Raw genomic sequence first — 24,786 nt, forward strand, 5'->3', positions numbered from 1 at the left:
TAAAGGGGATAGTCCACCCAAGAATGAAAATCTGATGTTTATCTGCTTACCCGCATGGCATCCAAGATATAGGTGACTTTGTTTCTTCAGTGCAAACTGAGATTTTTAACCGAAATCATTGCAGTCTGTAATCTTATAATGGATGTGAAAGGGAATCACAGATAAAATATACATTAAAAAACAAAACCAATTTAAACCCTGCGGCTCGTGACGATACATTAATGTGAAAAGACACAAAACGATCAGTCTGTGCAAGAAACTGAACAGTATTTATATAGTTTTTCTGATTCACGCAACGTCCAAACTGTTAGAACTCTCCTCAACACGTCCTCCTGTGCATATTCTCAAGCAGGTGTGCGAGGCGTCTAAATGCTTTACGGTTAAATAACAATATAAATACTGTTCCGTTTCTTGCGTAAATCGATCATTTTGTGTCTTTACACATCAATGTATTGTCACGAGCCGCAGGGTTTTATTTTGGTTTTTTTGGGTTTTTTTTTTTTTTTTTTTTTAGAAGTGATTCCCCTTCACATCCATTATAAGACTGACAGACTGCAACGGTTTCAGTTAAAAATCTCAGTTTGTGTTCTACTGAAGAAACAAAGTCACCTACAGTACATCTTGTATGCCCTGCGGGTAAGCAGATAACCAACCCTTTAACAAAGTTGGATAAAGAAATTGTTTCCGGTTTTGTTTCCATTGTCCTCATGAATGCATTTTAATGGTTCTGATGGCAAAGGAAAACATTGAGGAAAGGGGATCCATTTCATGTTTGTTATGAATGTTGTTGAGTCACACCAGTATTTCCATTTTTACACTCAGTAGAATGACAAAAAATTGGCTGTAGACATGCAGTTTACATTTGAGTCACAAACCTGCTGTTTATTTTATACGAGGAATACAACATATTTTAAATAATCAAATTAAAATGCTCTAGACTGTCTTGTAGAAAATACAGTAGATGTTGGTGTAAATTGATGGAAACATACCAGTGGAGCATCAGATGGTGATTGACTCTGTATTAGAATTTTGTTGGTTTGCATAAAAGAAAAAACTCATATATGTACACCGTTTTGACTAAAATCTGAATCAGAGCTCAAATCCAGGAACAAAATCAAAGAATGTGAAGCTGTGTTGTAGCATGATCGTCATAAGAATGCCAGTACGTCATGTTTTTTGTTCTGTTCTCCAACATTTTTTGGGTCATAAAGGTTTAGCATCTCTTGTTATTACTATTAACCCCATTTGTTGGACTTAAGCGTTAATGAAGAGTTTTTCCAGTGACTTAAAAGGTTTCTCTGTACAGGAATTTGCTTCCTTTGCTACCAAACTTCTTTTGGACCCAGCTCTTTGAACTGTAATAAATGGTAATGCACACACAATGACAACTGTTGCACTTCTTTTCACTCTTCCTTGATTAGTTTTGTTAAATTCATAATACACATTTTGCAAAACATTGGCAAGTAGGGAGATTGTAATATTTAAGTTTATTAAATATAGTTCAATGATTTTATAGATGTCAGTGTGTTTTTGTGTAATCCTAGTTTGCGTATATAATATATATATATAATGTATGTACATATGTTTAGTAATTTTATTTTAAACATGGTGACATGCCAATCAGCTAATCAACTCAAAACACCTGGAAAGGTTTCCTGAGCCTTCAAAATGGTCTCTCAGTTTGGTTCCCTATGTTACACAATCATGGATGTTCACAGAGTGCTGTATCCAAGCATGTTAAGAGAAAGTTGAGTGGAAGGAAAAAGATGTACAACCAACCGAGAGAACCACAGCCTTATGAGGATGGACTTCAACGGATGGACTGAGGCTGGGGTCAATGCTTCAAGAGCCACTAAACATGTCAAGAAGTTTGCTGAACCACAGACAATTTCAGAGGCGTCTTACCTGGGCTAAGGAGAAGAAGAACTGAACTGCTGCCCAGGGGTCCCAAGTCTTTTTTTCAGATAAAAGCAAGTTTTATATTTCATTTGGAAACCAAGGTCCTAGAGTCCAGAGGAAGGGTGTGAAGCTCATAGTTGCTTACAGTCCAGTGTTAAGTTTCCACAGTCTGTGATGATTTGGGTGCAATGTCCTCTGCTGGTGTTGGTCCATTGTGTTTTTTGTAAACCAAAGTCACTGCACCCGTTTACCAAAGCAATTTTGGATTACTTCATGCTTCCTTCTGCTGACCAGCTTTTTGAAGATGCTGATTTCATTTTCCAGGATTTGGCACCTGCCCACACTGCCAAAAGCACAAAAAGTTGGTTAAATGATCATGGTGTTGGTGTGCTTGACTGGCCAGTAAACTCACAGACCTGAACCCCATAGAGAATCTATGGGGTATTGTCAAGAGGAAAATGAGAAACAAGAGACCAAAAAAAGCAGATGAGCTGAAGGCCACTGTCAAAGAAACCTGGGCTTCCATACCACCTCAGCAAAGCCAAAAAAACTGATCACCTCCATGCCACACCGAATTGAGACAGTAATTAAAGTAAAAGAAGACCCTACCAAGTATTGAGTACACCATGAACCGTAAATGAACATAATTTCCAGAAGGCCAGCAATTCACTAAAAATGATATATATTTTTTTAATTGTTCTTATGAAGTATTCTAATTTGAGCTTGTGAATCGGTGGGTGTTTGTTAAATGTAAGCCAAAATCATCACAATTAAAAGAACCAAAGACTTGAACTACTTCAATCTGTGTGCATTGAACTTATTTAATACACGAGTTTCACAATTTGAGTTGAATTACTGAAATGAACTTTTCCACGACACTCTAATTTACTGAGCTGCACCTGTAATGCGTATCATAGAAGGCATTTTAAATGTGGTATATTTTGAAGCAGCTTCTATTTTAATTGCCCTCAATAAATTGCCTTTTTATATTGTTTTGTGTGTTTTGAGAGATCTGATCATGGCTATTTTAGAACATTAATAGTGTAACGTTAATCATATTTAGAATGAACACTGTGCCAATCTCATTTAATTATATGTCAGCAATTTAGAAGTTTTATTTTTTTATTTTTTTTACGGTAGTTTTTTCAGACTTAAATTTTAGGCTAGTCCTGTTTTATCCATGTTTCTGCTAGGCGGCGCCCTTCACTTTTTTTGTAGTCCGATGCCACGCCACAGCGGATCGTAAGCGACCCTGCAGTATTGCGTCACAGCTGCCTAGCCCACCTTAGTTTTTAGACCATTCTTATTGGTTACACGACTCATCGTTCACACAATACTTCATTCGTATTGGCCAGACGGACCGTCATTCACGTTGTTGACAGGCCAGTTGACGTAATCATTTCAGTAAATCAAGGCATTCATCCATAACCTAAGCCTGCGAGAGAAACGGTCCAACGACACTAGCATCAGCCTAAACTAAAAACATCAGAAACGCAAGCATCTTGCGCGGCGCTGTGGAATGAAACGCAGCTATAATGGGTGTATATAACAAAAAAGTAACTATTAAAAACTTAACCGTAAGTCTTTTTTGATTTTTGCTGCTGGTTGTAGACGTCATTGGATTGGAGAATTGGCATCGTGCAGGATTTCTATGCTGTTTTAGCCGTCTACGTGTGAATATATAGCGGTAAGTGCCGTCTTCTCTTAACTATGATTGTAATAATTGTACATTTGCGTTTGGGAATGCGAATGGATTTTTACCGAAATGTTTTGCTTGTTTTTGCAGCTGACCGCTTCATAGATACTTAATTGTGGTGTGATACACTTCATATTATTATCTTTTTACTGATAATTGAAAAAAATGTTTAAAATGACAAAACCATAGGAGGGTTATGCAAAGAAAGTCGTCCGAGTTAGTGATGGGAAGTTCGTGCAATTCCACGAATCGGTTCTTTTGAACAGCAGCGGCTCAGACATTTACTCCATATTTTCGTTCTGTCATCTCACTTATCGTTTTCGCCTGATAACCGATTACGAAAAGGATTCTCGGTTGATCCAGTCAGAGTGTGAATCTTGATTCCAGAACCGCTCGGACCTATTGTATTCGTGACCGAGTCGTCTGGAGAACCGGTTCCCTGCAGAGATCCGATTAAAAAGAACGATTTGTTCTCAAATCGGACATCGTTTCGCGAAACCAATAAAGGAGGCGGCATCATAAGATTACAATATAACCGTTAAATCAGTGATTTTTAGATTAAATACACTTCTTGATTAGTTTTCTATCTCTGTAGCGGATATAAGTGCAGCTATGGCAACGCCGGATATGTTGTCAATATCTAGAATCCGTTAATATACACCCAAACAGATAACGTAAACATTTGGCTATATTGTTTTCGTATCATTAGCTTCTATGAAAATAGATGGAAGAATAATTTTGTTCTTTCTCCTCCCTGAAGTAGACATGGTTATGTTTTCTCCGGCAGATTGAATTTCATGGGCGTATGCCTTTAATTCAGTGAATGACTAGAAGGCCAAGGATTGAAACCTCATCTTTTTAAGGTGTCATGTGATTGAATAGCGGACTGTTCATTGTTCTGTCACAATCAAGAGAGTTGAACTTCAAAAATAAAATCTGCTTTGTCCGATTCATTGTAATCGACAACCGGTGACTAAAACCAATACTTAATAGCATATGTCACGCCCATAAGTGATAGATGCATTTTAAAAGCAAACAGACAGGCGTTATGTGTCAGTGCATGGGCTTTGATATGTCCTGACGGTTGTGTGTTATTTAGTCAGATGTGTGTTTACTAGTGTAACATAGTGAGTGTGTGAATAGGCCCAGCTCTGCTGCTGCAGGCGAACAGCAGCCATGTTTATGAGTCCGTGAAGGAACCTAAGGAATCTAATAATATTCCTGATAATCTGTGTCTGTGTGCTGGATATTTATTAACCTTATGGAATTGCTTATAACCACCAGACAATTGATATCGTAAATGGGTTGTTGACATATAACAGAGAAGCTCCTGGACATTTTTATATTAAATATTAAAATTTTTCTTAAATTTTGCATACAAGGAATATATCTTGGTTCTGTGAAAACGTCTTTCTTTCTCTCTCTCTCTCTCTCTCTCTATCTTTCTATCTATATAATTTTTTTAATTGTTAAACATTCTGTGACTGCTATACTATACACTTTAAATGCCCCTTTGATATAAATATTTTTTTTATTGTATAATATTCTATATTGTACATGATTTTGCAAAAACCGCTTAAAATGCCAAGTCACCTGCCCAAATATTACCTGCATTTAAAAAATAGCATATGTGTTTTCTGTTTTGTAACATATTTGATCCATTAGGCTTTTATGGCCCATATAGTATGATATAGTGAATATATGGAGCTCAAACTCAAGGAGGGAAATCCCCCCCCCCAGCCCCGAAAAAAAAAAAGCCAAACCTTAGTAAAATACGCAGTTTGTTGCAGATGGTATATGGCCTAAATATAAGATGAATTAATTGAAAGAAAGGTTAATCAATTATAACAATTGAAAATAATAATTAAAAAATAATATCCAGTAATTGTAACCAAATGGAAAATTCGTGAAATATCATTGGTTGAAAGCTGTGGGAACCCTCTATCATCCTTTTCTTTTTTGTTTATTTTTGGCATGCTGTAATTTAATAAAATTTTCTCAAATACCACGTAACCTCTAGCATCATTGCATAAATGATGTTATGGTGCATTTAGAATCTCTTTGGAGGTCTTGTTTACTCAATGGAATCAGATGAGATATTTCTGGAGAACTTCAGTCAAATGTGTTCTTGTACCTTTAGCCTAATAGCTGTGGCACTGAAAAACATTCTGTTACTTTTTGTAGGGGAACATTCTGTGGGTTTGAATCACAACAGCTTTAACCATGTCTGGCGCCTCGGTGAAAGTGGCTGTCAGAGTGCGGCCCTTCAACTCCAGAGAGACCAGCAAAGAATCAAAATGCATAATACAGATGCAAGGGAACTCCACTAGTAAGTATATACTTGTCTCTGTGACTCTTATACTTTGTTTGATTTGCAAGCTTCTCATATTTGGTCACCTGTCTCCAGCCAAGGTGGCTCAAGGAAATGAAATGCTCAGAGAGGAATAGTGTTGTAGTTTATTGGATATCTGCACCATGAGTGACCAAAAGGAACAATAGAAGTGGAATTGATATTCTGTTTGAAACTAAAAGGAAAGAAGAGCTTCTCTGTGTGAAATCCCCTTCTTTTAGATACATGAGAGAATTTCTACCTGAGGGACTTTAGTGTGACGAGTTGCTGAGTAAGAAGAGACTGTGTGTCTTCAGCTCAGGTCTCTAGTTCTTCAGCTCAGCATTAGTTTAGTGGTAGAGGAAGAGAGAGCCAGTGAAAGGAAATGTGTTGATGTTATCGCCCATATTTTAGGTGTTATCATTATGCAGCCTAATAAAAAAGAACATGTGACCACACAACAAAAAATCATGAAACCTTTGAATAAAATAGTTGAAATTCTGTCCTAAGAGGTTTAGGCTACATATCATTATGATGATACCATTTGACACATTTGATGGAAATAAAGGTTCCCTGAGTGTAGGCCTAACTCTGCGTAGTGTATCAGATGTATTTTGGACAGCATATGGGTTGTTAATGTCCATTTGCAAGCAGTGAGTCATCGTGATTCATCGCTCTTTCCTGAACGAGGTAACATTAGCCGATTGAGCATAAAAATGGTGGTGTGCTAATTCTTGAGATGCATTGGGAAATAATCTGGACCTATGTCTCCTTTTAAATTGGAATGACAGCCTGTTAGTGATAAACCTCATGTCTAGGGGTTTTATATCTTAGGAAAGATGTATATTAATTAAATGTAAGAGTTGGAGCTTATGTTTGGATTTTAATTAAACTTTAAACCTGTTTTGGTTTTAATTAGAGCTGGGTATCAATGCACATTTCCTGATTCGATTAATTTCACAAGCTTTTATTTTTGTTCTGATTTTGATGGGATAATTCTATCATACTCTGCTGTTCAAACGTTTGGGATTTGGAAAGATTGTTTAAAATGTGTTGTAAGGAGTATCTTATGCTCAACAAAGCTAGAAAATTAGGGATGCACGATTTTTGCTGATATCTGATAATATCGATGTTTTTCAACTCATTTTGGCTGATAGCTGATGTCAATACCGATATATTTCCTTTTGTTTGGAAACAACACCAAAGCCCCTTTCACACTGCAAGTTGGTCCCGGAAAATTGGGGGAGTGCCTTCTGTGTGAAAGCAAACACATCCTGAGATTGATTCTGGGTTTGAGACCTAGTAACATTGCCGGGTTCAGTCCCGGAACAAGCTCTGTGTGAACAGAAGCCAGAACCAATGCCATAAAGGGTTTGTCATAGTGATGACGCATGTTATCGTGCACCTCTTTTAGGTAGATCGACGTTTGCAACGAAAAAATATGTGCAAACTGTAATGAAGCAGAGATCAGTTAGCTCCTCATTATCTGCGCAAAAGCTGAGATCATTCGTTAGCTTAAGTGAAACAGAATACGTCACATTATAATGTCACATGTGTTTACAGGATCTTTACGGGATGTGTGTGAACACACAGATTCTGGGAAATCACTGGCAGTGTGGATTAATCAAAATCTAATGATCCGGGAACAATTGCTGGGACACATAATCTGGAATCTCAGTGTGAAAGGGGCTTAAGTCTCACTTTTGCAGAAATTATAAATATATAAATATTTAGGTTAATAAAAAATAAAAAAAAGATTAGAATTAAATAAACAATAATAGAGTTATTTTATAATGACCATACAGTGAAAGCTCTGAAAATAATTGTCAACTTTATATCAATCGCTGCATTTAACATTTTTTATTTTTTGCAGTGCAGAAAGATGCAGTGGTAACCTTAAAATATTATTTTAAGATTTATCAGTTATAGATGATCTATAGAGTTATACAAATTATGAAAATCTTTTAGAGCTCATAATTCATTAAAAAAATGTAAATAAATCTGCATATATAAAAGTATTTAATCTACAAGTGTCATGTATTTTTTGTTTGTTTTTGGATTCATGTGTAAGCTATAGTTTCTGACCTTTAAATCAAAACACACTCATGATTTTATGACATTGATACAGCTTTATTTAGAAACACAAGTTTCTTAGTGATATGTGAATCTTACTTTCATTTTGTTAAAAGTAGGCCAACAGCACCCCCATGTAAGTATAATGCCTTACTTGACTAACATTAGCACCCAGGGGAGACCGGCCACTGCTGCTACTGCAGGAAGTAGTGACTGTTGACAGTCACACACCGAAGGCACCATCTTGCTCATGCATTCTCAAATTAAATGCAGCAATCCAAAACAGTGAAAGTTTCAAGAATGACCTCTTATTTGCAAAATATATCTGAATAATTTTTCAAATTGGGCCAATGCCGATACTTGCATTTTAAGCCATTATCGTCCGATTCCGATATCGGTAAGATAATATCGTGCATCCCTAGTAAAAACAGTAATACTGTGAAATATCATTACAATTTGAATTTAATATATTTGAAAATTTAGTTTATTTATTCAGTATCATTACTAAAGTCTTTAAAGTGACAAATGATCCTTTAGAAATCATTCTATATGCTGATTTGGTGTTCAAGAAACAATTATTATTATCAGGGTTGCAAAAGTTGTGCTGCTTAATATTTTTCTAAAGTTTTAAAGAAGAGCATTTGTATATTTGATCAATTTGACGTTTCATTACCGAATAAAAGTATTAATTTCTTTTAATAAATCTTACTGATTCCATTTTTTTTTATTCACTACATTTTTTAATCAGACTATATTATTTGGCTGGTATGTTTGTTTTTATTCATATAAATAAACTAGTTCATGATTCACTTAGTTGCTACTGTACAGTAAACACCGGCATAGAGTAAAAGATCAATTTTGGTTTTGAAGAATGAATTAAAATACTGATCAAACAAAGATTTTGATTTATTGGAAAATCAATACCCAGTTGCAACATTCTGAAATCTTATGAAAGATGAGGCATTGGACATTCCTTTTCAAATCATGTTTAGCTGAAAGTTTTAATAGTGTGGTGTGTTAGTTGGTTTTTGGGGCAGTCAGAAACCAAAACTCTGCTAAGTTCCAGAGCCTTAACACATTCATTTTTTTAATAGTGATGTTATTTCCCCCTGAATGGTTAGTCTGTGAGAGCGATGCTTTTGTCATACCAAACACATCTTCATTTACATACTCATATTTATCAATAGCTGGCCTAAAACCAGTGATAAACAAAGGGAATGTAGGGCATACAAGGTTATCTGAGAGAAAGCCAGAGCACACAGGGAGTTTCACAGGAAGTAGAGCTCAGAAACTGCAGTCACACAGCTCTCTGGCACACATGCGCAGACTGCGTACTGAAACCGGAGCGTGAGGTTGGCATTCTGCCCACCCCCTTCATTAGGACACTACTGCAGATGGTATGCTGGGGATGTTGTCTTATTACAGTGCTGAGCTGTCAAGGATGCTCGTGACAAGTACATGACCTTAATGTTTGGTCCCAGAAGTGTTTCATTGGCTCTGGGTCGTGGTAATCAAGGTGATGTCAACTGCTTAGACTGCAGTGTTTAAGATCAACACCTGAACTCTTTGTTTGTCTTCTTCCTACTGAAGATGCTTTTAGGAAGGCATGGATGAGTGGAACTTTTATAAAGAATATCTCTTTGGGTTTGTGAATTTAGTCTTTGCAACTCCAGGGATCTCATCTATGCACGAACAGCTTGTAACACTCCAAAGAGAAAGGAAAACTTGAAATTGCATTATATGACCCATTGTTTTGTTCCCACCGTTCTTGGAAAATATTTTCTTTCCTGTTCCACAGATGACATTCTTACCGGTGTGGAACAATATGAGGCTGAGTAAATGTTGGCAGGATTTTCATTTTTATATGGAGGATGCCTTTAATTATTACAAAAGCAATTTGAACTCTTAAAGAACTTTTTGGGGCACCTGACACACCTGCACTTTTCTTTGTTTTTTAAGATTTATTCTAGCAGTCAGCATCAAGTGTCATATAGTACCATTATAAACAGGAGAACTTGAAGTTTCAGTGTAGCTAATTTAAAGTCTCAGTTTTCCTTTTTGGTTTCTCTAAGAATTAATGAATTTCCAGAATTTTAAGAAAAACTCAAGCAACAATTGATAGCTTTCAGTCACGTGACCGGCTCAAAAGACTCCTAAAACTATCAGCACAAAACTATCAATTTTCCATCTGTTTCACATCTGCAAATATTTAGATCACCTCTCAAAAGAATGAAACAAAGGTATGTGAACAAAATACAAGTTTTGGCCATTTGCAGTCCGTATTAAGCACCCGCAGCAATATTTCAATCATTAAACAGTGCGACAAACTTAAAGTGCCTTAATATATTTAAAACGGTAATAATAAAAGATCAAATTCAGTAATCACTATATTAATGATGCATAGTTTACATTTTGCAAGCAGGCCGGAATATAAACGCAATCTGCTTAATGGTTCAGTGTTTTCCTTATAATGGTTTTCTACGGGATAACATTTAACGTGAAAATTTGCACATTTGTTTATATTCTGGGTTCATATGGTTGCCTGTACAAAATATACGTAATAAGATGTATACTGAATTTCATTACTTTTTAATGCAAACTGTGTAAAAATAACTGTTAAAAATATAAAAACTATAATTTGGGTGTTTCTTAGTGTGTACTCAAACAGAAACTCCTGACATTAGGATTTTTTTTTTTTTTTGAAAGTTGTATCTGAGTGTTTTAAACTTCCAAATAAAGTTTTGTCTATATATAACATTACCTAAGCAAGTTATAGCCATTTATTACAATATTGTTATAAGCGCTTTTCAGTGAAAAACAGGTCTATTTAGTTTACTAACAATATAGATGTGTCCAAAAAACATCTAGGGAGTAAAGAAAATGCCATCAGTGTTATAAAATAACAACAAAGTAAAAAAGTGACACTTTTTTCAGAGAGATATATTTTCAATCTGAGTTTCAACAACAAACACAAACCGTGTAGCTATTTAGTGAAAACAATTGCACAAATTGTCTTCTGCAACAAAAATACAGAAAAAGTGCAACAACAACAAAAAAAAATAGTGCAAATTATCTTTATGAACTATATAAGAATTATTTACATAATAAATATAAATGATTAATCTGGTGGCTGTACTCTGGGCCTAGCGATGCGAAGGCATAAAATCCAGTGCTTTATCAGGTATGTACCACTGTTTCGTCTTTGTTTTTGGTTTAGTTTTTCAGAGTTCTCTCATGCAAATGTGTTATTTTGTGTTTATTTTTTTTCATTTACACACGCACCACAGACTTTACTTTCACTTTGCATTTGTTAAAATTTCCTATGAAAATCCTAATTGGTGGTTCAAAAGATCATAACCTATATTTATTGCTTGAATATTAGACTGTTTGAACCAATCTGGGCACGGTGATGGGACTAAGCATCAAAAATCTTTCCTGTTTCGCTCAGAGGAATGAAATGCATTGGTTTGTTCTGACGAGTCAATTTTGTCAAAATGGAATGATGTAATCATGTACACTACGGAGCCTCTGAATATCCAAATAAGACAAATGATTATGCGTTTTTGCCCTAAATCACTGCAGCGTCCATCTATGAAGGACATAGGCTGTCAAACATACTCCACTATTAGCTAATCATAGAAGTGGGCGTTTACGTCCGAGTCTACAGTCCGCCACTTCTGTTCAAACAGATAATTCCAATGAGCGGGGTTAAAAACAGGACAGAAAATAGTTTTTTAACTCCAAATTATGTTTTTTTTTTAGGTAAAAAAAAAAAAAATGTAATTGTTTTACTGTTTTGAGTTAAAAGAATCTCTCTCAGAGTAGACAGTACAAAATCATTCAATATAAAAAGTGTTGGGGTTGAATTGGTACCAAAATTAACTATATTATGATACAGTTACTGTGATTTATAAAAGGACTCACATACGATTTTGTTCATACAACCCAATCTTAACATCTCAGACCATATGACAGAGCAGCTCAACCATCTTGTTGAAGAGAGGTGTGCTGATGCTTTTTAAAGCTTGGGATTTCCCCGGCTGATGATAAAACGAGCAAATAAATCAGATAGGCCAACAGTGAAATGAGGCCCAAGCTAAATCTAGACACTAGAATATCATCGAGGCTGCAGGATGGGATCATTTGACCAATTAGTAACCACAGTGGTCTAACAACCAAATAGAAGACCTTCGCTACAGTTCTAACTACATATGGAATTGCTGTTAGTGTAAAGAAATGGTAGCTAATGCTACTCTGGCCTATTATTTTAGACCGTTTCAGCTCTGCTGTGCATGTAGATGGAGTCATCCTGACAACAGACCCTTGGGGACCGTCGGTGCAGACATGGGAAGGGAAGAGTTGTCTGTGAAAGCTTTGCACACTGAAATTGAGAGACAGAAGAGCTTTGATTGATTGAGAGAGAATTCATAGATTGCTGTGGTTCTTCTGACTCTGTGAAGGTCATCTTGCTGTTGGGCTTTAAGTGCAGACAGAAACGATTGACCTGATTACAGATGTAATCCTGTGAGTGTGCCTTAGGTCACCTCACTCCTCTGTTAATCCCAGTGACCCTTGCAGGTGCATGGGGTGTCGCCTCAAAATGTCACTTCTCACCATGCAGATTACAACTACACCTGCCACTAAATTTGGTAGATAAAGAAACGGAGTGATTCTAATGAAATGTTCTATTCGAGATGATCTACTTTTATTTTATTTTAAGATATTGTCATAAAATATGAATTGATCGTCTTTCCAGACATTTCTGATTTCTTCTGCCATTCTTTTTGGTGTCTTTGCATGTAGCTTTTTGCTTCTAGCACATTTCTAGCTTCTCTTTTTAAAGTTTGCATGTCTTATAGAACTAGAGACCTTGATTTATGTGTGGATCTACTTTAAGGATTTATATAATCCAAGTACAGTATAGTGCTGCTAATGAATGTGCAACTATGTAAGGTAGGCCTGTCACCATTATTACATAATTGCCCCCTCAACCCTTCTAATAGTCATGATTTCATATAATCCCTTTTCATTTCCAGTCTGGTATATTTGTGTGGTGGAAATGTGAAAAACGTGCAAAGCATCATAGCCACGTGAATGTATAAAAAGGCTTAAACATATATTGTGAATGCATAGTATTTAGCTTTCTATTTTTAGATTGGAATTATTTTTGCATCAAAAGAAAAAAGATGGAAATTTACTTCTACAATAAAAAACAATAAACAACAACAACAACTACTACTACTACTAGTAGTAGTACTAATTATAATAATTATAATAATAATAATAATAATATATATTATTATTTGGTCTCTATAGTTCTGTTACTGTCTAATTATATACATTGGCTGGAGTATTGTTGTAAACATATTAATATTTTTTTTTAAAAATTTTGTATTCTGTTATGTCATGATTTTTTTTTTTTTTTTAATGATTACGTGGTTTCATCCAGGAATGTGGCTTATCTTTTTACTTGACAGTTCTGCTCTTTTTGTATGGTCTCATTTCTGCCCTTCTTGTCAGCTGTTTCCCATTTAGCTTCTGTTTTTGGTACCTCACACTGTGTGATGCTTGCAACGGAGAAAAGGTTAGATGTAGAACAGCTGTTGCAAACCTTCACTGGTACACCGCAGTCTTTTACCAGCCGTCAAGTAGCTGACTGATGTCTTATTACATTTGTCTTCTTTATCACTCACCATCTGTAACTCTTAAACACTGGCTGTATCACAAGACATAGTGTGAGGTGCTGTCTGCTTCTTATCAGGGCAGCTGTCCGTATAGGAAGAATTAATAGTGAACACCTGAGAATAAAAAAAACTGAGAAAAAATGTTTTTGAGTTGATTCTAATGTTAGCATGTAGCTAAGCTAATGATGAAGTAATCACAAATGTAGCACACAGTATATTTTAGAGAATTCAATATTTTTTTTCAGGAAAGTCACAATACTTCTAAATACATGTATGGCTTTTCCTTTGTCCCCATTTTTGACCTCATGTTTACAAAGATTATTGTTGAAGTAATCTTTGTATTCATGGGGTCAAAAATATGCTGGGTGTTTGAATTAGGATTAATGTGGAAGAGTCTAGGTCCTGTGATATACCCTCAAGTTTTCTACTGATGTACTGTGATCTGAATTTGTAATGTGGTGAAACAAACATTTTCATTTTCACATTTTAGGTTTTTTGAGAAGCAAATGTTTGGGAAGTTGGGAATTTCTGACCAGCTGTAGAAACTAACAGGCTCATAAACACTTTAAGACCACAGCAGCATGGATGTATGAAATGTGAGTGGCTCACATTTATAACATCTGAAACACTCGCATAACTGTCATCACAGATTTATTGGTTCTTCTAAACTCTTGTATTTCTAAAGTAAATTGAATTGCAAATGATTTGTAGGTCCCTAAAACAGTTTGATTTTTTTCACAAATTCCGTTTTACCCCCCCCCCCCCTTTTTTTTTTTTAAGTAATTTTTTTTAAAAATTTTTCCCATTTAAAATTTTCTAGACTCCAGTTTAATGGTTAAATTACATTTTTATTAATTAAAAAAAATGTCAAAATACTTGAAATCATGAAACAACAGTCTATTAAAGGTTTTAACAAAAATTACTTTTTTTTTTTTTTTTTTTTTTAACCAATGTATCAATGTTAAATTTTTCTGCTAAATAAATAGTAAACATGGTCATGACATGGATTTTATTTTATTTGTAATATATTCCTTGAGGTTTACTTATGTTTATAAAGTTTTTTGCACACACACACAAATAAATAAATAAGTGGGAAAATTATGCAAATTATCTGAACCTCTCTCAGAAGCATGGTGTTTTTAATGGGTGGGTACTTTAAGGCTTGTCAGTAATCAGACACTGTTATGATTGGCTAACATCATTGCATAGGAGACCGTATCAACGCCCCCCTCGCTATTGCATGTGCGTTTTGTCAACATAATCAAAATAAAACTGTCATTTGCAGACAAAACATTATCTAATTATTTACTTACAATGTGATGGAGCTGCATTCAGCGTGATCAAGTGTCAGCCGGTAGCAGCTGAATCCCAGTAGGATGTGATGTGTTGTAAAAATAATTTTATTTTTAGTACTAGTACTGTCATTAAGTAACATATTTCTGTCACAATTTCTTGAAGACTAGTTTGACAAGTGATGCAAATAAAATCAGAGGGTCATAGATAGGTAAAGATTTTGACATTAACATGTTGCTTCTACTGTTGAAATACTTACGCAGCACACACAAACAAATATTGAGTAAAATGACACTTTTAGATTGCCTAACTATTTTATATCAGTTGTTTCAGCGAAGGCATAAGTTTATTTATAATAATTTCCCTTCCCTATGTATTGTGGGATTGTCTTTACCATGAAGTTTGCATTAGTATCAATGGTATTTTAACAGAGACTGTTAATAAAAAACTGTTAAGATTTCACAATTCACAGATGAATTTCTATGTAAATACAGTGATCTTGTCATCCAGATATAATCTTATAACACTGAGGACATTTGCTTGTACAGGAAGTCGGCTGTTTTCCATGCCAGTCTGGTCTGTAATTACCTGTATAGTGTAGTGGAGCAGGGATGAGATGAGCCGGGGGGTGGGTGAGAGATCCAGCGGTGAGGCTGGCAACAGCTTCAGTCACATGCACGAGAGCGTGAGAGAGCCTTGTGCTTGGAACTTTCTCCAGCTATAAAGATATGGATGCAAGACAGCTGCAAAGAGGAAGAAATTAGGACACAAAAACAGTTCTCCATCCACATCACATGACTGAGAGTCATGTTTGCACCTCCTCCTTGTGGATGATAAGGGCAGGCTGTTCTATCATCTTACGCTTAGAATTAATCTACCTATGATGTAAAATGACTACTTTTTAAGTAGTAGGGTACTTACTACTTTTTTTTTTTTTTACTTGCGTAATGTGACTTTTTGAATGTAATTAGATCAAATTGGATAAACTCATATTTAATCATAACATGTAAAATAAACTATATAAAAAATGCTTTAGAAAATGCTTTTTTTTTCATTTGCATGTCATATTGCCATTCGCCATGAACATGCAACTAGTATATTTTAAGTCCTAGGGGTTCAAGGGGGTCAAAGTTGTGTAATATGTTTTCATTGTTACTTATGCTTTACCCGTTCTCTCAGCTATCTCTCACAACCCCCCAGTGCTGGTTTCTGTCCCAAGTGAACCGTGAACTGAATGTGAGAGTGGGAGCAGATAGAGCTTTGTAGTCCAGGCACGGCTAGTCATGGCCACTACTTTTATTCTTTCTGTATTATTCATGGCAATGAAAAGCAGAATTTAGAAGAAAAACACTGAGTCTGTGTACCTGTAGTCTGGACTCTGTCTGGAGTTGGAGGCCTACATTGAAAACTGTGGTATCACATGCCGTGCTAATGCCCTTCAGCTAACCTCTAGTATACACAAACGCATGAGTGTGTAGACAAAGATATGGGTTCAATCAATCACTTCCAATGTTTCTACGAATTTAGATTGGTGTTATTAGTCATCTAGGATTAGGCGTCTGACAGACCAGTTTTTTGGATGCAGTAACTCATGCTGTGTAGAATGCTGACTCAAACCCGTTGCCCATTTCAGTCCATTGAATCCCACTGACCAAAAACCACTGCATCTAACGGTGTTGTCGTCCAAAATGCTGAGGCTGTTTATAGTGGGCAGGATGGTGAACAGCGCTTTAAAAGTTCCCTTTATTGTTCTGTAGGTCTTGGGCCTGTGGTGGGAGGAGTTAAATTATCTCTCTGTTCATACTAGGCCAAAGTCATTATGGTGTTGGTGGAGACACAAAGAAACGAGCCTATCCAAGGCCTAATAAACAAAAGCTTTGTGGGCTCTGAGTTATTTTATTTTTTGTCTTCCCTTGTTGTGCTGTCTTGGACTAAATATTGAAAATTATTGTGCTATGAGTGGAATTTATGTTTTGAAATTCCATAATATCATAGGGTCTTATGTACAATGTTAGTGGTTAAAACGATTCATAATAATGCACGCCTTCTCACAGCTTAGAGATGATAAAAAAAGATATGCAATAACTAAGTAATACTGACGGGAATTTATTTGAATTAATGTTAGTAATAGTAATGATAACAACACTTTTACATATTTTTATACATGTTCATTTTTTTGTATTTATATTACTTCATAATTTTATATAGGCCTAACAGTTGTTGGGCCATTCAAGAATATCTGCAGTCTAGAGCTGTAATCTGGCCTTAAAATTTAGGCCCGACAGGACCAGAGGCCGACAGGTTTCGGCCCGAGCCCGACAAGTACTTTTTGATTGACAGCTTTTTAAAAGCCTTAACCCGTTTACAGCCCGACATTATTCAAATGTGCACACACACACAGCTCTTTTGCCTTTTGTCAAGAATGAGTCATTTCTACACGTTTTAACGTAATTTATTCATAACTAACGTAGACTAGACCACTTGGAAGTTGGAATAAAGAAATAAAATAAGTCCTCTGTAACATCGTAACATCTCAGCATTCTAAATAGACCTACGCACCAATAAAAATGAGTCTTTTTAATTTATTAAATTAAGATACCTTTTAAATTAAGATGGGTATTTGGCAATAACGAAATTAAGATAAAGGCTCGGCTGGATTTGCTTCGCCACTAGCAGCTGACATTTAATAAAAGAATAATGATTACATTAGCGTAAATATTTCGTCCACATTATGCATTTAAGACTCAATGAAAATTTAGTTATCATTTGAAAAACCTTTACTCATAGATATTTGGCTAATCCTACTTGTTTTTGTTGAGGAAAATGATTGAATCCACTGTAGATGGCTTCAGCGCGTTCCTGCGCTCACTGATGGTGCGTCATTATTCACTCATTATTCTCATTATAAACATGGTCAAGACTTTTCCACACATCAGACTATGCTTTAGTTGCTGGTGCAACCAAAACGTAATCACAAGAGGCAATCCTCCATTACACCTACTCTGCATCCATTTTCGCATCTTTCTCGCGCTAATCGAAACGCATCACATGACCGCCCGTTTACCTCGCAAACTGGAGCGCGAGCTCGGGGCGGCGTAAGATGATATAAATCAAGCCCGATGGGTTCGGGCAAAGATCTTCAGCTCTACTGCAGTCTTTATTCATTGGCCTATGTTTAGCTGGTGATCTGTAAGATTAGTTCGGCTTCCTGGACTTTCCCGTTTCCACTGGTGTGAGTGGTGATTTAGAAGGAGTGGAACATGTCTGCGGGCCTGAGTGAAACTGAAGAGGTGTCATCCACTCACTCACACTAATAATATGCTGCTCTGAACCTGATGCTGTTTTCTCCTGTGTACAGTATGTTTGTGTATGCTTGCAAGCACGTTATTGTCACACTGTATGTACAGTGCTGACATAAACTTGGCTGTGCTTCAAGGATCAGAATAAGTTTGAAAATCACAGAAATAGTTCACAGTCCACATTTATAAGTGTGTGTTTGTGTGTACACCGCACGTGTCCCATGCTGTTTTGCAGAATGTAGTGTGACGGTCTAAGGTCTAAGATCAGAAATGTGGCCATTCCTTCCTTTCGTTGAGGAGCTGTCAGTATGTGAGGCAGCACCTGTCTTCTGCTGCTTCAGAAATAGACCGGGCACTCTGCACATCTTGTTGGCAGCTGGACAGAGCTTCACTTTTCTAGTGATTTCTCCCTCTCTTATCGGTCTCGTACTCTTACTCTCCAGTGCTGGATGATGATAATCATTCAGTCCTCTTCTGAGCACCTTCTCCATGTCTGCGTTGATCGAACATAAACAAACATTATGAGACCAAAGGAAATCTGTTTTTAATTAAATAGTTAATATATTATTATTATAATATTTCATAATTATATGTATTAATTACAACAGTATAGACTAGTACTAATTATACTTCTTGTAGCACTGTGTATATAAAGGCATACCATCCACCCCTATTCAAACCATCGTTTCCTTAACAAAAAAAAAGAAGTTGATTTTAATAGAAGTTTTCATAGTGGTTGGTCTCTGAAAATGGCATGGGCCTCTATACAGTCATAACAGATGACCTCATGTTTTGTAGAGAGCCTGGTATTCTCTGGCTGCAGTGCTTGAGCTCAGTATTGTTCTCAGCCTTCCTGTTTTCATTCTCTTTCACCAGGCGACATGAAAACTGCGTGGACGGCATGCTGAGACTTCTCAAATGCAGTACTGAGCCCAGTAGTGCTCAGAAACTAGAAGATGAGCTTAATGCATGTTACAGGCTCTGTCTGCATCCTCAAATGCCCTTGTTCAAAACCATTGTCAGATTGCACAGTGATATCACATTTTTGAATGCTGTTTATGAGGAACTTGCAGTGATATAGGGAAATCACAGTTTTTTTTTTTTTTTTACCACAACATCTCTGTACCACAACATCTCAAATTCTATTAGGAGAGTCCTTGACTAAATTGTCTTATTCACATATTGTGGTATATATCACTTTGTTAGTGATTGTGAAAATACATAATTTGAGTTCAAAACTTTCAGAACCCTTCACTGTTGGCATGTAGGTAAATGTATTATTGTATTCCTCCCCTCTGAAATGTCTAAAGAGAAGAGTGACACACTACTCGAGGGTTTGTGGGCACAGCCAGTGTGGTTCAGTCTGCTGTACAGCCTTAGCATTTGCTAGTTTTGGGATGATTTGTGGTAGCGTGTGATCTTCAGCACCTGTGAGAGGAATGTGGAGCCTGTGATTTTCTCTCTACTGCCTCTACAGGCAGATGGGTGTGCATCTCATAGATCATTCCAGATGGGGGAACACACTGTCCTCTTTAAGCTTTCCTCTTTAGGATACAGCAGGCCAGATTGGTGTCCACAGATGCCATTCTGGATGTAAATCTTAGCAGTTGGAAATTTGTTTTGTCATCTCAGTGTTGGTCTAGGATTTGTAATTTTTATTTATTGAAAAATAAATGGGCTCTTATGAGAAAAATATATTATTTAGAATCTGTCAGCTCTATTTCAAGTCACACTTGCAGGGAGGAAGTTTCTGAAGTGAAGACCTTTTTTTTTCATGGTATTGTTTTGTGGTTTTATTTTTTTATTTTATTTTTATTTTTATGGATTTTACTTTATTTTTAAGTTTTATTTTTATTTTTAAGTTTTATTTTTACTTTTATATTTGTATTCTCTGGTTTATTATTTTGTCTTTTTGTTTTATATTTTTTATTTAAACATTTTTATTAAATTTTTATTTTTGTTTTGTGTTTTGAAAACCGAAACCAGGATGATTTTTTTTTTTCTAAATTTCTACACATTTCTAATCAAACTGTAAAACAAACTTTTCTGAAACAAGGCTGAATTGAAAGTTCTCCGCAGGCTGCTAAAATGTCCTTTTCCTGCAGCGATACAGCTTGTTCACATATGGTACTAATAAGAGACAGTTTAATAACAGTTTAATGCCTGTTTTTGTTTGTCCTTACTATAATTCTGGCTTTTTAAAACCATTTTAGGCAGTTTATGGTGAATACTGATTTGCCTGTGGTCTAAAGAGCAAAGCTTCACGTTCACGGGGTCTGAAGCTGGAGACACATATTCCACCACATTAGGCCAGGCATGCCTGCTATTCTCCGGTCATCTCACACTATCTGAAATAAGCCCAGGTTTATCATCACAGTCTGAAAATTGATACGCTTTGAGCAGCCAGATGGGTTTTTCATTCTTTCCTCTAAGCTTCTCCTGTGCACACGCAGGTCAGGTTGTGCAGTCTGCTAACTCGTTTAAAATCCCTCCTGCTTGAGTTTCCTACAGTGATGAAAGCCATTAGTCTTTGTGCATCTGTACCCAGGCATCCTAGCTGGAAAACCACCACGTGTGTTTTTGCTGCGTATACATTCAGATGAACTGAAAAAAAAACAAAAAAAAAACGTACAGATCGCCTGACGAAGAGTGAAACTCTGAAGCGCTCAGTCAGAGAGTGTTCGCGACTCGCGAGTGAAAATATATCTGTGCTAAACTTGTACTTAGCCTCTAACTAACACACTGGCGAGTTAAATCAGAGAATTTATTAGACATTGGCTAATATTAGACATCATTCAGTCACCAGAAGGAAGGTTTAGTCGCATATGCGAGTGATTTCCTCGCAGTGTAGAGGGTTGATTACAATTTTCATTGAAAATGAAAACAAGGCACATGTCTTTGAGTGAGCAGTACAAAATTAAATTGAATAACGCAGATGATGGTTCTTATTTCTGTATGCCACTGTTCAGTGCGGTGGTCGTCATGGTAACAGGTCGAACTTTTGCTATGGCTTGCGTGAGCAGAGCTGATGTTGGAGACATTGATAGAACGGCAACATAAGAGCATTAGAACTCTGTGTTTTCTTTTAATGCAAGGGTGCATAACTGCACTTTGAATGCAAAATACTTTTGCATTTACACTTTCAATTGAAAATGACAGAATGAAACCTGTCTGCGTCATACTGATACAGAAACCGACGAGAGTGACCCATGCGTGCTTATGTGAGTGATCAAGGCCAGGCTTGCTGGTTGTCCACCTGTCTTTCGGCCCCCGCGTTGATCTTCCCATCTCATCAGTGTTCTGATATTTCTTTTGAACACAGTGCATGATGGGAGAGGCATTTATAGTTCCACTGTGCATTTTGTTCCAGGAAAGAGGGGCATAATGACTGCAGTAATGAATGACTGCTACAGTTTCCATTTGGCCTTAGGTCAGAGGTGTAAGCGCTCTTTATTTAGCCTCTCTTTCTCCTTCATGACACAGGCCTGTCCTCTGTCACATTGACCATGTGAGGATGCAGGGCTTGAGGAAAGGACCTGCTTTCACCATCCTGGGAACGTATCGGTTGTCTTTCATGGAAGCTATAGTGATTTTATGATTCCCATTAAGGCTTTTTTAATTGAGAAACACAATTGCCTTAATGTTTTTCTGTGTATTTTATTTGTCATTTTATTACAAGTAGGCCAACAGTGCCCCTTAAGTAAATGCTGATGTTTACATTTTAAGCCTTTATCGGCCAAATCAAATAACATTCCAAAAATATCGTTCATCCCCAATATCCAGTATAGAAGCTGAAAAGTATGACATTCATAGTGTTCACCTGAGGAACACTGAGCCAAACTATCCCATGAGGCCACAAGAGTCATGAGTGGTGTTGAAGTCACATGACCATGCAAATTAATTGCGTTCATACTACAAACACACATGCTGCTGTACAGAACTTACTTTTTTTTATTAATTAATTAATTTTTTAAAGTCTTTTAGCAAGTTCTTCATCAGATGTACTACCTGCTCTGACAGGATGTGATATTGGACACATGAAGTTGTGACATTAAGTTACTCACCACCAAAATAATTTCAAATAGTCCTGTATATTGAATATATCTTGTATACTTTCTGGTCTCATATTCGACTTGTATCTCTCAGAAAGAAGTGGCTGAGTACCCAGCCCTCCCCTCTCATTTTCACTGAATAATAGATGAATTCGTGAGATTAGCCCACGTCCCAGAGGTGCTGCGGGGGGGATTTACTCATTGCAGGGGGCTCAAGCATCCTCGACTGCCTCATGCCTAATTGGACTGTTGACTTTTATGTATAATCCACAACCCTTTCCCTTCTTTCATCCATCCACCCATGCATCAAAGAGGAAAAAAACACCACATTTCTCTGTTTCTGTGCTGATGGGTCATTTTTGCTGCAGTGGGAACAGGAAAGGTTGTTATGTTGTTGTTTGGATTGTTGCTAAGACGGCAGTGTGCGTATCCCATTCATCAGTCTCTTTCTCTTTTTTTCCGCCCACCCAGCCAACTGACCTCGCCACCCTGCGCTCTGCCGGTGGAATGTGTTCGTCTGGATCGAATCAAGGCCTGAACACGCTCGGGGGCCCTGCTGGCCAACTCTGAGTCAGTTGAGGGGACCGCAGCAGCAGCTGGCTTTCTGATACCTATAAATATCCTACAGTAGATTCCTGCAGTCCCACAGCCTTTTAGGCCGCTCACTCCCAGGCTTATCATTCTGATGGTGTGGTGGTGTTGAGACGAAAGTCGGGCTGAATGTTTGGGACACGCCAAATACCAGACAAGCCTTTAGATTCCTGTTTATTAAGACTTCAGGGATATGTAGCAACCTGCTGGGTGGACAGCATGTGTGTAATCTGTCAGTGAAAACAGGGTTCAATCTGATTTAAGCTTTGAGTGAACAGAACCAGGGATGAATTATGGGTAGTCACATGTAACAGGTGGACCCGCTGATCCCACACAAAGACATTTGAGTCATCAGTTGTTTTTAACACAGGCCCTGCTGAGGTGAATGTGTCTACTCTCTCAATTGTTGAAATCAAAGATAGCCCACAAACAAGTGTTATGCACATGTGACTTTCATTCATGTTGGTTTAGCTACAGTGGTGATGTGTGGCTTTTTGGGGGCTGAGTCAATCTGTCGTTTGATCATATATGATGTTGATATTTGGTAACAGTTTAGATCCATGAATAATTGTGTGCAGGTGAGCAGTTCACTTTGCATAAAACGCTATCACAGTGCTACTTAATGCTCTATTATTGTGCATTATTATTGTGGTTTAAGTGTTGTGTTTGTTCCATAGCAGATTTGAATGCTTATACTAAGCTTTTTTTCTTCACTTTGAATTGAGTACACATTGTTTTATTTATTTAATTCAGTTTTTTCATTATCTTCAATAATTAGATTTGAATTATTTTAAATCATTAAACAGAACTGTTGTGGAATAGTTTTATTTATAATCAAAATACACACACACACACACAAATATATATATATTATTTGTATATATTACAAATCTATCACCATAACTGTCTAATTAATGAAAAGTAAATCAGCCATCTTTCCACCTTGCTGTGCAATAGTATGAAGCCCTTCTGGATATCATTTCCAAAAACTGACATGCTGTTTATTGTGAGGGAAAAAAAATCACACTGATTTTCCTTGTCTTTTGCAGCTATTTTGAACCCCAAGAACCCAAAGGAACCACCCAAATCCTTCAGCTTCGACTACTCGTACTGGTCTCACACCTCAGTAAGTCTCTTTTTCTTTTTTTTTTCTCTGAGCTGGCTCAGTGGACAAAAAATGTGCATGTTGTCAGATTTACAGCTGTAATTAATCTCCCCCTAAAATAAGGTCTGTATTAACGTGTTTTCTTTCTCTTTTCCTCATTTCTCCGCTAGCCGGACGACCCCAGCTTTGCGTCACAAAGCCTTGTGTACAATGACATCGGGAAGGAGATGTTGCAGCATGCTTTTGAGGGCTATAACGTCTGTATTTTCGCCTACGGCCAGACCGGTGCTGGCAAGTCCTACACCATGATGGGAAAGCAAGAGGAAGGACAGGAAGGCATTATTCCTCAGGTATGGATGTAATATCGCAGCACATGTATCACCTTAATGGATCCAAAGTAAAAGACATGCTTAAGAGCTCAGCAGCGACTGAGATGTTTCTGATCTCAAAGCAGACATTGCCAGGAGACATTAAGACATTAGCGCTCAGTCTAGCACGTCCGGCAGTTATTTGTGCTCCGTATCGATCGCCCTCTCTCTCCTCCCTAATGTGCTCTTTTTGTCCCGCTCCCAGCTCTGTGAAGAACTCTTTGAGAAAATCAATGACAATAACAATGAGGAGATCTCGTACTCGGTGGAGGTGAGCAACAAACACATCATGACTGTGACTCACTTCACATGCTCTCCATCTGTTGAAATGCTGTTTCTGTTGTGTTACCTCACTGCTTACTAACTAGGGGGTGTTCAATAATCAAGAGCAGGTTAG

At 36.9% G+C, this 24,786-nt stretch overlaps 1 protein-coding gene across 14 annotated transcripts in view; it reads left to right on the plus strand.

Annotated features, from left to right (window-relative positions):
- The first annotated feature begins 3,297 nt into the window (after positions 1 to 3,297).
- Positions 3,298 to 24,786, plus strand: part of kif1b (kinesin family member 1B) — a 64,573-nt gene continuing 43,084 nt past the window's right edge. For 12 of the 14 annotated variants that reach the window (XM_026200028.1, XM_026200030.1, XM_026200035.1 and 9 more), the window contains exons 1-5: positions 3,298 to 3,586; positions 5,780 to 5,924; positions 23,966 to 24,042; positions 24,192 to 24,371; positions 24,595 to 24,660. In XM_026200028.1, coding sequence (XP_026055813.1) covers positions 5,819 to 5,924; positions 23,966 to 24,042; positions 24,192 to 24,371; positions 24,595 to 24,660 — 429 coding nt within the window. In that variant the 5' untranslated portion in view covers positions 3,298 to 3,586; positions 5,780 to 5,818. The remainder of the gene's footprint in view (positions 3,587 to 5,779; positions 5,925 to 23,965; positions 24,043 to 24,191; positions 24,372 to 24,594; positions 24,661 to 24,786) is intronic. The other 2 variants (XM_026200039.1, XM_026200040.1) reach the window with 1 other exon arrangement.

The sequence above is a fragment of the Carassius auratus genome, chromosome 23, assembly GCF_003368295.1.
Source record: "Carassius auratus strain Wakin chromosome 23, ASM336829v1, whole genome shotgun sequence".
Classification (NCBI taxonomy): domain Eukaryota; kingdom Metazoa; phylum Chordata; class Actinopteri; order Cypriniformes; family Cyprinidae; genus Carassius; species Carassius auratus.